Below are 15,152 nucleotides of genomic sequence, written 5' to 3'. Positions count from 1 at the left end.
ATTATTATTAAAGCAATCTATCATCTGACATAGATATCAAGCTTTACATTTAAATACATTTTTTGTATTCATTAATAAATTATATTGTCTATTTAATTGCAATTATAAGTTTACTATTTTTAATTTAATTAAAAATAAATATATATAAATATTTTTAATTAAAAATCTGTATACAAACTTTACATTTACTCGTGTTTGTTTTGCGTGTTTGAAGAGTTTGATGAACCGGCAAAGATGTTACGATATAACAGAAAACAAAATCGATCGTTTTACTCTTTAGCGAACAGATCGGAACTGGATGTCTCTATAGACGACGTAAATAATGTTCCTGAAGTACACACGAGAAAATTCACTCATAAAGGATCTTTCAAAAGAAAGTCAGCGATTATAGTTTTATCAAACTAAAATATTCTTTATTATATTAGTAAAAGTGTTTAGATGTATTGAAAATTCTATGAAAAATAATTGAAATTTAAAAGTCTATAAAACTGCATTATTTTACGTTTTATTTATTAGGATCATAGACAAAACTATTTTTATTCTATTTTATTTATAAATTGTTATTGGCCAAATTTGGACTATAATTTGTATATAAGATATTAATTTTTAATAATTTTATATTGAATCAATTTTGTTTGTGTATATGAAAAACATACTAGGAATTAAATAATTAATTAATTAACAGAATGTTAAGGGTTGGTCAAAAACAGCTGTCACCCATAAACCTCCTGTTAGTAATAATGTTAATGGTAAACTAAATTTAGAAGAGTGAATTTTCAGGGAATATTACCGTGTATGAGTCACAAGTGTGACACAAATTTGCCTTCGGATCATTCGCAAATACACCGGGGTCACGTGATTCAAATAATAACGATGTACGAAGAGAAAAAATATTATTTCTCTGACGAAGGACGTTTTCTTTATCGATCAATGTATAAATAATTATAAACTTTGTGATATTATTATTATTGCAAACGTGATTACAAGAAATCAGAATTATATCCATACTTCGCATAGTGCGGGTAATCCAATATCCCGGACTATTTGAAACCGGATTAATCGATATATACAAAAATAAACCAGACAAAATGAGATTTTCTTAAAGTGATAAGAGCGGATCATTTATGTATAAAAAAATTGCAGTATTTTTTTTAAATTAAAATTAACTTTGTGAAATTTTCAAAGCAAACTGATTTCGGGCTATGCGAGGTATTGCTGTACTCTTCTGTGTATAAATGTAAGTGGAAACTTGATAAACTATTTGAATAGTATACAAAATAATGTATTATTCTATGTAAAAAGTCCGAAATATAGGTAATTTGTGACAAATTATTCATTTAATCTAAACTAAATTTGTTACGTATTTGTTTATCTTGAAAACTTGCAAAATATGCAATCTTAATTTAGATCGTTCTTGTTTAGAATATATTTGAGCTTAAAAGATTTTTCATAAATTTTATAATGTGTTTTCTGGTATTTTAAGACCACAACTAATAATAACAATTGATGTAAATAGAATAAATAAATCGTAACCTAACCTGATGTAACCTAACATAAAAAAAACTTAATTGAATAGTTTAATGATTTTTATTAGTTAATTTATGATATTTTGAAAGCAATATTTGAAAGGAAAAAACAAAGATTTTATTATTATTTATTTCAATTAAAATTTATATTTGTATAATTATACTTTATGTTTGGAGATTAATATAATTCATATGAAAAAAATTAAATTGATTAATATTGTTTACGATTTCCGAAAGTAGCTTTAACCGATCTAAAAACAATAAACGTTCTCTTCCAATTTCAACATTTATCGAGTCCTCCCACAAAATAATAAGCGAATACTAAAACTCGTTTATTTTAAAGATCACCGCAGAAGAAATTCATAACAATTTACAGAGTAAAGATCAGATACGTTTGTGTACATACACAAATAGTAATTTAATAAATGAAAGCTCGCCGCACCGTCGATAAAATCGTTACAGTTCTGCAATTTGACAGCTGCCAGTTATCCTATTTAGATAAGCGTTATGCGATCGATGACTGTGCGTATAATAAAGCAGTTTTCTATCTCGAAAGTTGAATGCAAGTGAACGAAAACAAAGAAAGAAGATAACAAGGAAATGCAGAACGCGTTGAATTCAGCTGCAAAGAAATGACAACAATCTGAGAAGCATATTTACAGTTGTGACTTCATCCCAATTATAATCTAGTTTAATGTAACCCGTGACCTCATATACGTTATGTAAGTATTTAGCGGGTATTTATTGCAACGTCGGAAATGGCGAAAGGCTTTTCTCTGAATTGGCGTGTAGAGGAATGGTATATTCATTTGAAAGGTAGCACAAAAAATAAGTTGTATTTAAAAAAAATATATATTCTCATCGACATTTGGTGAAAGGACGACGTCCATCAATCCGCTGCTTCAACAGATTGAGTAGCTTCATTAAATTAGATAATTAAATTTTGTGTCCTACAGATTTCATTACGATAGAAGTGACGTTCGATTGAAATTATTGATTACGTGAAAACGCATTAATTAAAATCTATTGTATATGAGCGAATCTATGTATACAATGATTTTCCATAATCTGTTTACTTTTAAAATTATAGTTTTTCAACGTTTTCAAATTGATAACAAATTAGTCTATAATTACTAATCTAAAGCTCATACGATCAATGACTTAATTTTAAGGTTTATATATTTAAAATAAAATCCCAATTTTGGAAAGAATGCTTTAAATGTTGAGATTATTTGATCCATCAAAATTTATTTTGTTAACAATCCTTTTATTTTCATTCACTTTTTAACTAATACATTTCAAATATAAATTGAATATGGATATTTTCGCGTAGTAAGTTTCCAAATTTGAAATAATCAATTTTATGCCACAAAAAAGAATTTTAAATAAATATTTGTAAAATTAAAATAATATTATTAAATATAATTATATGAATGTTTATGTTATAAAATATTTAAATGCATTAATTTTAGCAATAAATCGTTAGTTTCTGAAATACTCTCAAAATATGGATTAATGAATGAAACGAATGTGTAATTTTATGTGGTGGGTTGTTAGATAAATGATAGATTTACAGTTAAATTAAGTATGTAATGCACAGTAAAATTTAGTATCGAAAATTTGAATGATGGTGGAGCTTACCGAAGTTATGTCCCATCTCGTGAGCAACAGTTGTGGCCACAAGTCCTAAAATGGGCGAATGATCGGTGTTAACGCCACCTGAGTACTCGTAAGTGCATATGGGACCTTTGAGAGCCTTGCCAACAACGCCATTATCAAAAGTGTATTTCCTGAAAACACGCAGTTACCGCGATTAGGGCGCAATGAAACAAAGCAATGCAAACCGCAAGAGATGCAACAATAACAGGTACTCACGTTAAGAGTTGGGCGTTATCGTTCGGATGTTGCTTAATCAATTGAGCGCGTCTGTAATGCAGGAAGTTTGTCAACGTGATATCGCCGTTCGGCGAGAAAACAATCTCGTCGAATTCACTCCAGATAACCAGACCGACGAGGGCAACGTAAATGTTCAGAGGCGCGTACAGCTGTAAAAGACGAAGAGTTGTTAAGAGTTGAATTGAAGTTGCGTTCAATGAATAAAAACTCACCCCATTGATGATATTGGCGATGTCCTTGCTGTGCTGCTGTACCTTCTTCATGCTCTCGCCCAATTCCTTGTACTCCCTGTTATCAACGACGAGGACCAGTTCCACGTATCGGGACTGCTTGTTGGCGTTGTACGGTCCACGCACCAGCTTCTCGCTGGATCTCTTTCGCTGAAAGAGCAAAACGATGCTAATAAGAGCTGTCCTCTGTGCCAATAAACGCAGGACTTACTCGGAACAAAGTATTATCGACCGCGTGATGATGCTCGTCGTCGTTGGGTCCGTGGAACCCGCACGTTTTATTAGCTCCCCCGACGAAATCCGAGTGCTTGTACAGCAAGTGGTCTTCGAACCTGTCGTCATTTTCGATATAGTGCATATCATGTCCATCGAAGACCACGCCTCGAACTCGATCCTCGCAGGTGGAGATCGCCGCCCAGGAGCCCGGCAATCCCCGTGCCGTTCCCTTGTAATGGCACAAATCAACCTATAAACAACCATAAAACATATAAAATACTAGAACTAGGTAGCTTCGCGGAATCATTATTACATCGTCCGTTGGCTTGTCGATCACGTGCTTGCCGTTCTGCTGGTACCTCTGGAAGTAGCCCTTGGGGATGAGATCGCGATTGAGCCGCAGATCGAGCACGAACTTACGACCATCCAAATCATAGTCGACGGTGATGTGATGCGTGTGACCTCCATCCTGTCATAAATACATAGGTTGTAAGAAGAGCGTTACAGAAGGACAAATGATTAAATGCAGTCGCGTTCCCGATAACGTGCTTCCTCTCTTGACTCCGAGATACGCACGCAATTACCATAGCTGGAGGAGATAGTTTTTTTCGTCGTCGTCTGCGATGATGGGGTCACTTCACTTCCTGCCCGCGCTTTGCTTATCAATGACGGTTGAGGAAGAGGAGGAAAATGAAAATAATAGGAGAATGCATTTTGTTCGGTGCAAGCGGAAGCCGGGCTAAACCGGAACTGCCGAATCAAGTCGGAATGGAATGTATGTATGCCACGGCACGGCACACATATTATGTATTTTACAAAAGGCGAGGAGGCGAACTTGGGGAGGACACTGAACTCCCGAATACCGAAACTGTTTCCTTCTGCATGAACAGAGACCAACCGCAGTCCCCAGCGATTTACATTTTAAATTGTTATCTAACCAAAAGTTAAGATATCAAACATTATAAAGTTCTGCTTTTTAACAACTCTTTTATTTTTATAATAAAAAAAAATAAAATGATCAAACCAAACTATTAATTTTTTTTTTGATTGAAGCGAGATGTAGATAAAATATAGCTACAAGTATACAAATATTTGTGTACAAAGAAAGGTTAATTAGATTTTTATCATTCTTGTTCTGTATTTACAAATGATAAAAACTACCAATATTAGCATAAACGCTGTGCATAATTAAGGCTCTTAGTTAGGGTAATCATTTACTAAATTTATACTACATTATATCACATGATCTCTTATTCTCTGAGCTACTTTGAGAACACGGTTATTTCTTTAAATTTCAATGCATCAAAAAACATTTGAATATATGTAAATATATATTATCAAATTATATTTCCGCTTAGGTCCGATTTTAAACCTAATATTCGACGTAACAAGTAATGCATTTACATTTGTATAATTTGCAGGTTTCGTTCAACACGGAACGAATTGAACGTGTTAAAAAATTGTATGTACAGGTAAAACGACGATTATCCGGGTCTCAATTTACCGCCGTCTTAGTGTTTACTTATTTTATAAGTTAAACAATAAAATTGTCTATGTAAATCGGCCGTTTAGTAAATCAAGTTAAGTAATTTTACAAGGAATAAAATAATTTACAATAAAAAAATACGTAAAATGTTTTTTTTTCTAGTATATCATAGATATTAAGTTTTTAAAGCAAATAAATTGATGTTTGTATTAACCGTGTTTTTAAATTATCCGTACTTTAACGCTCCCGAATTACCAAGGATAATCGACGTTTTACTGTATTTACATCATGTGTTTAAATGATTTACAGATTTCTTATTATAAGCAAGTAGCAAAACAGCCTTCACTGTTTATCCGTTTCTTACTATAAATCGTTGAATGTAAATATTATGCTCCGCATATTTTAATTTTTTAATTCACAAATAAAGTTTTGCTATAAACAAATATTCCACAGAATATATGAGAAATTTCAGTTTGTTTTGAAAATAATAAATTAAATTAAACAGGAAATTAATTGTTTGAAACCAATTGAAATTTTATAAACATTAGTTTGAAACTTTATAATTAAATAAAATTATTAAACGTTAATTCCGTATTTTCAATCTACCACATGATAAAACTAACCACGATATTTCCTACGAGCACTAACAGCATAATTGACTCTAATATTTCATATTATGCGCACCGTGAAGATCAGTTTCAGGTTTCAACCGCAGATAAAATTGCACTTTCATTCACAATTAAGTTGTTTAAATTCGAATAAAGTGATTGTGTATAAAAAAAAACAAATAAATAGACGGTTTCTATTTCCATTAATAATAACCAATTTCTTAAAAAAAAATAAAGTGAGTGATCGGTTAACGAACAGTTCGGATTGAGAATAAATCAGTTAACAAACACATATTCGGATAACGAACACCTGATATAGGAAGACGCTTCGATGATTCGTTTCCGAACAATTTGGTTAACGAACATCTTATTGACCATTTCTTGTTACTTATCTTAATGAATTCAATGTTTGGTTAACTAACTATTTGGGTAGCGATTATTGCCTTTGATCAGATTATGTTCGTTAATGTTTACTGACTATAATTAATGTCTTCATTAACTAATCGGATATTTTTTATTATTTTTAAACCTCAAAATGCGTTCAGTAAATATATTAAGTACAGTTAATCTGATAAGTAAGTTTACTTATGCCCAATGTTTAATGTAATAATCCAACAATGAGAATACATATCTTTTTTTTAATTACTCGAAAACTTATAAATTCAATTATATATTGAAATTGGTTTTTGAATCTATAAAGTATATAAGTTATTTGTTGTCCCAATTTTGTCCAAAAATTAAAATCTGATACAAACAATAGAATGAGCTGTGCAAGTTATTTTTTTTATCTTACCAAAAAATTAAAATTGGCCATATTATTTAAACTATATATATTAAACTATATATATTAAATTGTTCCGGTTTCATTAAATAATTGAAAGCAGAACAACGACCATGACGGTGATTTTTGCAATTAATTTCGATTGAAATCAATTCGTCAAATCACGATTTCACTCGACGGAAACGATTGCACATTTCATAATTTAGCGTATCCGCTTTCGCGACGACTTTTTTGTTTGTTTGTTGTAAAGACTTTGAGAACGGGCTGCTTAAGCCTGTCACAAAACTGGAGATGTGAGAGAGCTTCGAGCTACGAAAGCCTAGTTTGAAAATTGTCATTGTTTGAAGATCTTGTTAATCTCAAGAATTTACTGCGCGCGTAAGAAGTAACGTATGCCTGATTATATACGTAAGCAACCTGTCTGTAAATTTTGGGCATGTTTTGTAACTGGAATTTCATTGCGATTTCGTGGAACTTGTATTACCAGCAAGATTTATATAAGATGTAACGTTACATAAATTTAAGTAAAATAAACCTTATTGAAATGGAAATTATGAAGTAGTATTTCATACTATCATGAAAACTTGATATTTCAATGATGATATAGACAAGTAGCTAGCATATATATAAACAAATTAAACTAAATTTGTTGTAGCGCTATCTATCGTCAATGATGAAACTAAGTTTAAAAGAAAATGTTGTAAAATAGAACTTGCATTAGTAACATCTACCATGATTTAAAAGTATTAAACAAATAACATTTTATAAATATAAATCATGCATGAATTATATAATTTTGACAACAAATTATAAAATTAATATTACGAAGGAAAAATAATCAAATTGGTAGCGACATCTCTGGGTCAATAACAAAATTATGTCAGCAACAAAATTATAGACCACAAAACTTTTATTACTACTGAAAAGTAATAGAAACATTATTCAAATTATTAATGTTTGAGTATCTTTAAATTTTTTTATAATTCGCTTGATGTGATATTTCATTGATGATAGGCATTATTGTTGTAGTTAAACTTTGCATATATAATCTTTTTTGAAATATTAATCATTAATGAATTTTATAAATTTGACATTCTGATGATAAATTATAAAATTAATATTATGAAAGACATGATACTTCATTTGCAATATAAATGTAAAATAAACAAATAGTTAACAACATCTCTTGGCCAATGACGGGACACATCGGGACGTCCCGATTAAGCGGCTGGCCCAATTGTCCGAAGTTCCATTTCCATTTATTATTTGGTCGGTTTTAGGACTTTAGGATTTGTTCAGACTAACCGGTGTCACAATTAAGCGGAATCTAAGCGGACTAAGATGCAACTAGAATGACCACTAACAATAGGAACTGTTTTCCAATTCACATTCCATTATATATTACATAATAATGTTTGGACACAATAGATTTGTGTTTTGTATTTACAGTAAACACAAATTATATTTGCAAAGTATTGTCCGCTTTAAACAAAGATGACAAAGAAAATCGAAGATGGTTAATACAGTGGAATCTCGCTTAAGGAGTTTAATCTGTTCCAAAATTTCCGGATTTTTACTCGTATAGTGAAACATATTCAAAAATACACATATGTGTACACAAGTTTTAAAAATGATGTAGAAGACAGCAATCCGGGAATTTTCTTCTCATCGTCACTCGTTATGCAAAACATCGCTCGTTAATAGAGTCATTTTTCTTACAATTAATTTTGCTCGTTAAGCGAGGTTTTACTGTATTGTGATTGACAAACTCAGCAGAAGTAAATGAAAACAGCGACAGTAAAAAAAGGAGTTACAGATCAAAATGTTTATTGTTTTATTTGGTGGTAAAACTATTGAGAAATAAAGTAGATCTCCCCGTTTCTTAATTGCTTGCGCAACGAGCGTCTCCGATCCGATTTCGTTTGAAGCTCTTTACAAATGCCGATTCGCGCGAACAAAAACAAAATAAAACAAGAGAATGACAAACGAAGGCGGAACGACGACATTCGAATAGAGTGGACTCGAATTGGTGTTATGCAAAAAACGTTGGCGCTCAACGAGAGCGAGCGAATCTGTTAAATAATTTAATTGTTTCCTATTATTAATGCCAATGCCATACTCATAAAAATATGTAACCCGTGCGATTGCTGAATTGAATTGAATCGAAAATCAACTGTTAAATAGGAAAAAAAAGTATCATTTTTACCTCTTCTCTCGTGGACGAAATTTGTCGCTTCTCTCTCCCATGGTAAATCCTGGGCTTGACTAAAGCGTGTTTTGTGAACTCGGTAGCAGGATGTGCTCCAGCTGTAACAGAACAAAAAAAAAATATAAAAATGAAAGTCTGTAATGCACACCATTGATAATTAAGAGTGGTGACGAAGTCTTATGACTAAATTTGTGGACGCATAAGGACTGCGTGACGTGCGTATTTCGTATTGCTTGTGATGATGCTCTATGCCCGGTTCAGGAAATATAGAAAAATCCAAAAGTTTTGAAGAACAAGTCTAAATTTATCTGTCTGCATTCTGTCCCGGTTTGGATTTCAGCCAAAGTTCTCAAGAGTGGCGAACGTCGTTGGAGACGACGCACTAGGCAACAGCAGCGCAAGAAGTGGAAGCGTGAAAATAAAAGTGTTGCGATGAATATAAAAAGAAAATCGTCTCAGTACCCCAACCAGTTTCTTCCTTTTTCTCTCTTCCTCAATATCTCACTGCTACTAAACTAAAATTTATAGCAGATGTTTTACACCCACCCACAATAATAATTCCGTCGGTTTTACTGTAGGAGGATGATAGAATCATACAACCACTCATAGTTTTAATTAATCAAATCGTAAATTACGTTGAATCCGCTCCATACGTACAGAAAATATAAAGACAATTATTTCATATCTACAGACACAACTATTTTTTTTTAAATTCTCGTTATTTTAATTAACTATAGTTTTACTTATTGAATTTTGTAATTGATATTTTATTAAAATGAAGAGTTTTTTTAATAACTACTACTACTTCGATTCAATCGTCTTCATCGACTTTATTATTTAACACTGCAACTATGACTATCGTCAATAGACGACGAAACGAAACTTATATAATATTATAAAAATAATTAATTTTCACCCCATTGAAAATTATTAGGAACATCGCGAGACAAATTTTACAAAAACAATGAAGCTAGACCGGAAAGACATTGATCATTTATAACTGCAGTAAATTTTATGAAAAGACATTTTATATTCCATCTACTGAAAGACAAAGAATTTGCCATGTATGCTCAAATACTATTCGAGACAAAAAAAAAGAAAATATGGTACAACTTAGTCATATAAAGTAAATCATTACTAAACCATTTCAAGTAAAACCCATATTATTAGTTTTCCATTTTCTCTTAATTCATTTAATACTTTTACGTATTCTTTCTTCGGTCACCCGACGGAAGAATTTCACTCCGGACGTCTCGCGCATTGCGGGAAATCGCCCATAGAAAGCAGCGGCAGCGATCGTTCCAAATTCCGGTACGAAATTTCCAAATGCAAATCGATAACAATGAATGGAACTAACTGGGTGCACGGCAACAAAGGATGCGATAATTTTTATGTTACGCCGCCGAACAATTCACGCCAAGGAAAGCCGGAAACCGAAATGAAAATGGAAAAGTACAAAAAAAAACGTGGTACGGTGAATCCGGACGGATTAACAATGGGTCGGAATTGCGGGATGAGGATGTTGAAGAGTTGATTGGCACAAACCACTGTTCTTCTCTCCAAAGTGCATTTAATCACCTCCGCATTTTCACGCGCAATTTTATTCTCAACAAAACGTCAAATCTGAACGAAATTAAATTGCAGTTATTAAAGTGAGGTAAATATAGAGCGCGCTTACTTGCGTAATCCCACTTAAAGGATTGTTAATGTATCTTAGTCTTTCGGATGGTTGGATGGATGTATAAATTAATCGCCAGTTAATTTCAAAATAATAACCGCAATCCGTCACTCCGATTAGTCGGATTATGTAAACGTGAGACATTCCTGACATTTAATTATATTTACCTAATAAATTACTTTTACTTAACACTTTCATCAGCATTGTAAACTGCATCATCTTCAATATTATTTAATTATAACGTTTATTTTTATAATTATGCAAATATTTCAGATAATTAATTAAATTTACTTCAAATATTACCGATTTTGTATAAGAAGTAAATAATTAAATATTCTTAAATTTTATATAGCTTATTTTTCTAATTAAGCAAACATTTCGAATAATTAATTAAATTTACTTACAAAATATTATTAAAATTTGTATAAGAACCTAATTCTTTATAATTATTAAATTAAAGTCTATTTTTTATAATTACGCTAATATTTTGGATAATTAATTAAATTTACTTATAAAAATATTACTAAAAATTTGAATCAGAACTAAATTCTTCAACAATATTAAATTATAAAGTTAATTATGGATAAGTAAATGAAATTTGTCTATCTTCAATTATGTAATGAGGCAAAGTGCCAATTAAAATGTAAAAATAATTATATTCCAACAACACTTTTCTTTTTCAAATTCGTCGTTATATAATTATATTGAAGTAAACGTTCATTAACAAATTTCAATTAAAATAGAAATTCTCTTACGACTTTGATCTATTTCTATGACATTAAGTGCACCCATGAAACTCGTGACACACATAAAGTAAAAATCTTGGCAGTGAAATTCCGCAATATCAAAGACCTATTTATTCCGCGAAACGCGATTGCTTTTAATTAATTTCCCTCTGTTTATTAAACTTAACAACAAAATAAAAAAAACAATTAACATTGAAATCATTGCACTGACGATATTAAAGTTTATTATTATTATTGATAATAACAAGACGTTAATTTTATCTCGTCATTATACACAGTTCTATTCGTAATCAAATTAATTGGCAGCATAATTATTAACTATTTGCGTTAAACGATCATTTTTAATAGTGTTCCATGCAAATTACACATATAAAAATAAATAATAATACAACAATGTACAATTGCCGACGGAAATGTGCAATCTCTTAATAGCTTACTTTAGCTGGAGTTTATCACGCACGATAAACGTTTTTTTTCGTTTTGTTTCCATTGTTCGTGTGCCTTATTCTTGGAGCTATTAAGCTACTAAAAGGAATTGATAAGTATATTTTTTTTAATTTGTTTATCGTAATAAGCGTTTATCGCAATGTTAACAATAGCGAACGCGTAGGTGTGTTTTGCTGTTCTCTCCAATATGCATTATTGATTTGTGAAAAGTCTACGTATGCAAATGGACCGTTGGAATTAATGAGAGATTAAAAGAAATTGCAGCACGTTCTCGAATGTTGTTTTGGAATTAGCACCAGACGTTCATATTTTTTTTTGCGTCTCTCAAGTTCAAGTGCTTCGAATATACGTGTATGTTCGAAGTAACAATAACAGTTTAATTGCAATGCGCGCAAATAGAATTCATATCATTAGCGTGTGTTTCTTAATGCTTGAAGATTATTAAAAATAACAACAGAAAAATAAAACGAGTTCAGAAAATAAACATTTTCGTTATCTGAAACGCTCATAAGTATTTACCATATGTGTAGTGCAAATGATATAAAAACAAAATAAACTTCACCATCAGCATCAATAGATATTTTCATTAATTTATTTTATAAGAAAATGAAAAGTTTTACTATGGAATTTAATTTATTATTGTTGAAAATTCTTAATTTCCTTATTGTTGTAATCGATAAAAATAATGTAAATTGTTGCATTATATTTATTAATAATTACAATACAGGTTGATTTTATTTAAATTTTGTTGATGGCATCAAGATTTTTTTAAATTAAATAAATCAAGACAATATTTTCTTTGTTTCGAACTAATGATTCGATTATTGTTTAAGCAAACAAAAGTTTCTTTTGGTAAATATAACTTGAAAATTAAAAATGATGATAAAACTAAAACATTTTAATATATCATTTATACAAAAAAATATTTTCATAAAATGTAACCAATTAAAAAACCTTATAACTGAAGAAATCTATAAAGTATTAAAATTAGACTTTTTTTTGTTCGAATTAAAATTATTTATAAGTATAAAGATAATTATAAAAACCTATTACTATTATATAAAAAAAAGCGTTTTCAACAGACTTAACAAAAATATACAGAGAAAATATTATCATTTATTGTTTGAACACTACAAAAAAACGTATGAAAAGAATGAATTTCTTGGAATATTTTACTTCTAAACTTAAAAAAAAGAATATTTTATTTGGATGTTTAATAATTTCTTTAAATTTTATTAAACTTGGTACAAATAAAAAGTATAATTTTGTATTATTTTTCATATGAAGACAAAATAAATTTCTATCTATAATTATCGATAATTTCCTGTATGAACTTCTTAAAATATACGGAAGTTATTATTATTGTACTAATGCTAATATTTAATTATAGGAGTGTACGTTGACCTGCAAAATAAGTAACACACATGAGATACTATATAAGTAGTCAGGAAACTCTCTAGAGTTGGTGCGTAAAGGTATAAATATTTGCGATTTGTTCCGATTAAAAAAAAAACTTTTTACACGTGAATTCAATTTATACCGACTGTATATCGCTCTTTCCCGACAAGCTTTGTAACTTTGTGAGAAAGCCAGACACATCGATACTTTAAATACATTTGTATATTTCTTTAAATACATTGGTATGCTTCAAAAAAAATATGTCGTGAGGTGATTAAATTAAATGTAGATACCAAAGCAATAATTTATATTTAACTTATATATTCCAACAATCTTAATATACTTATTAATTTTAACTTAAACTAATTTTTTAAATTATGTTTTATTTTCAAGAGTATATTCATATTATATTGGTAGTTTCTCAACCTATGAGTTATGTTAAATTTGTAATGACAGCTGTCACCTTGCGTCAAAGCGAAGAACTGCTGAAATTCGAGAAAATACATACATGCTTTGTGTACTATTTATTAAACATTTATTGAAATTCAGCAAAATAATAAGTTGCGAATTATTGTCGCAGTAGAACTACAAACAAATATGTTAGGTCGCGTGGCAAAAAGATTGAGAAACGCTTACATAATTTCTTTTTATATATTTAAACTAAACAAATAACATATATAATTATAACTATATAATGTTAAATATTGAAAACCATCACTATATTTAATATTCTTTATTGATTTACATATAAGTTTCATTGAAATGGATCACAAAAATTAATATATGATTTTATATTAAAACTAAATATAATTTTAGTGAAATTGCATTTTATAGTTAGTATTTTTTATATTGATTTTTACATGACTGAAATGGATCATTAAATTTAATCCATAATAACACAATTTGTTGTAAAAAAAAGTATTTTTTATACAGAAATATAAATAGAATTATATAAACTGTATTTTTCGTTAGTTTTTATTACAAGAAACAATACAACTGTATAAAATATACCTTCAAAGACGATGTTCGTTAAATGAATTGTTCGTTGCCCGAACAAGTGTTCGTTGTTCGTTAACTGATCACTCACTGTATAAGTATTAATGTAAATATTATTTGCTGAGAACATTTTAAATCTTAACAGAAACAAATATTTATTTTTTTTACATGTAATTTTACATGGATAAATGAGTTTATCAATATTTTACATCTCAATAATTTCTTAAATTAAATTGTTTAATCAAATAAAAATAAAACATTTACACTTTTGTTATTTAAAATAATTGTCTACTTAACATCTTTGTGTTTTGTTGTATTTATTTGTCAATAAACTATTAGTATTGTAACAAATTTCTTATTTTTTAATTAAATATTCATCAATATTAAATATGAAAGATTAACAATATAATAAACTAAGTGTGATTCAATTATGAATGAATTAAGCAAAAACAATTTTTATTAATACTTTTTTCCTTCATTTTTTTCTAAAACCAGTATTTATGTTTTTTTATTGATTTCAGATATTATAGTGTTTTTATTTGATTTTGTGTAGTTCATAGCATGTTTAAATACAAATTTTAAAAACCTGTTTAAAACCTTCCGAAAAACATACTTCTATGTCCATTATTTTACCTTTAATTTTCATATTAGTTTACCAATACTTTACATTTTTTACGTTTTTTTTTATTTGATTTTGTATATTTTATACAAAACGTTTAATAAAAAAATAAGAAACGTTTTAAAACCTCCGAAATACCGGTTCTATCAAAACATTCTTTTTCTTTTCTTAAAAACTTACTTATTGTACTTGTATGTCAATTTTTTTTATATTTAATCTACCAACACTTTACATTAAAATACGTTTTAATTTATATACGCGAATTGAACATATTAATTTATATTCAAATTAACATTTACCATTATATTCGTGTGCC

General features: G+C 29.4%; 1 protein-coding gene across 2 annotated transcripts in view; it reads right to left on the bottom strand.

The window, feature by feature from the left end:
• Positions 1-15,152, bottom strand: part of LOC108565076 (disintegrin and metalloproteinase domain-containing protein 9) — a 61,514-nt gene that overhangs the window by 6,438 nt on the left and 39,924 nt on the right. For both annotated transcript variants that reach the window (XM_017924353.1, XM_017924354.1), the window contains 6 exons: positions 8,950-9,050; positions 4,182-4,337; positions 3,864-4,118; positions 3,635-3,802; positions 3,402-3,571; positions 3,168-3,316 (listed from right to left, as the gene is read on the bottom strand). In XM_017924353.1, the coding sequence (XP_017779842.1) occupies positions 3,168-3,316; positions 3,402-3,571; positions 3,635-3,802; positions 3,864-4,118; positions 4,182-4,337; positions 8,950-9,050 (999 nt within the window). The remainder of the gene's footprint in view (positions 1-3,167; positions 3,317-3,401; positions 3,572-3,634; positions 3,803-3,863; positions 4,119-4,181; positions 4,338-8,949; positions 9,051-15,152) is intronic.

Source organism: Nicrophorus vespilloides, unplaced genomic scaffold (genome assembly GCF_001412225.1).
Source record: "Nicrophorus vespilloides isolate i.1.1-1 unplaced genomic scaffold, Nicve_v1.0, whole genome shotgun sequence".
NCBI classification, from domain to species: domain Eukaryota; kingdom Metazoa; phylum Arthropoda; class Insecta; order Coleoptera; family Silphidae; genus Nicrophorus; species Nicrophorus vespilloides.
This window is presented reverse-complemented; position numbering and strand designations above follow the sequence as displayed.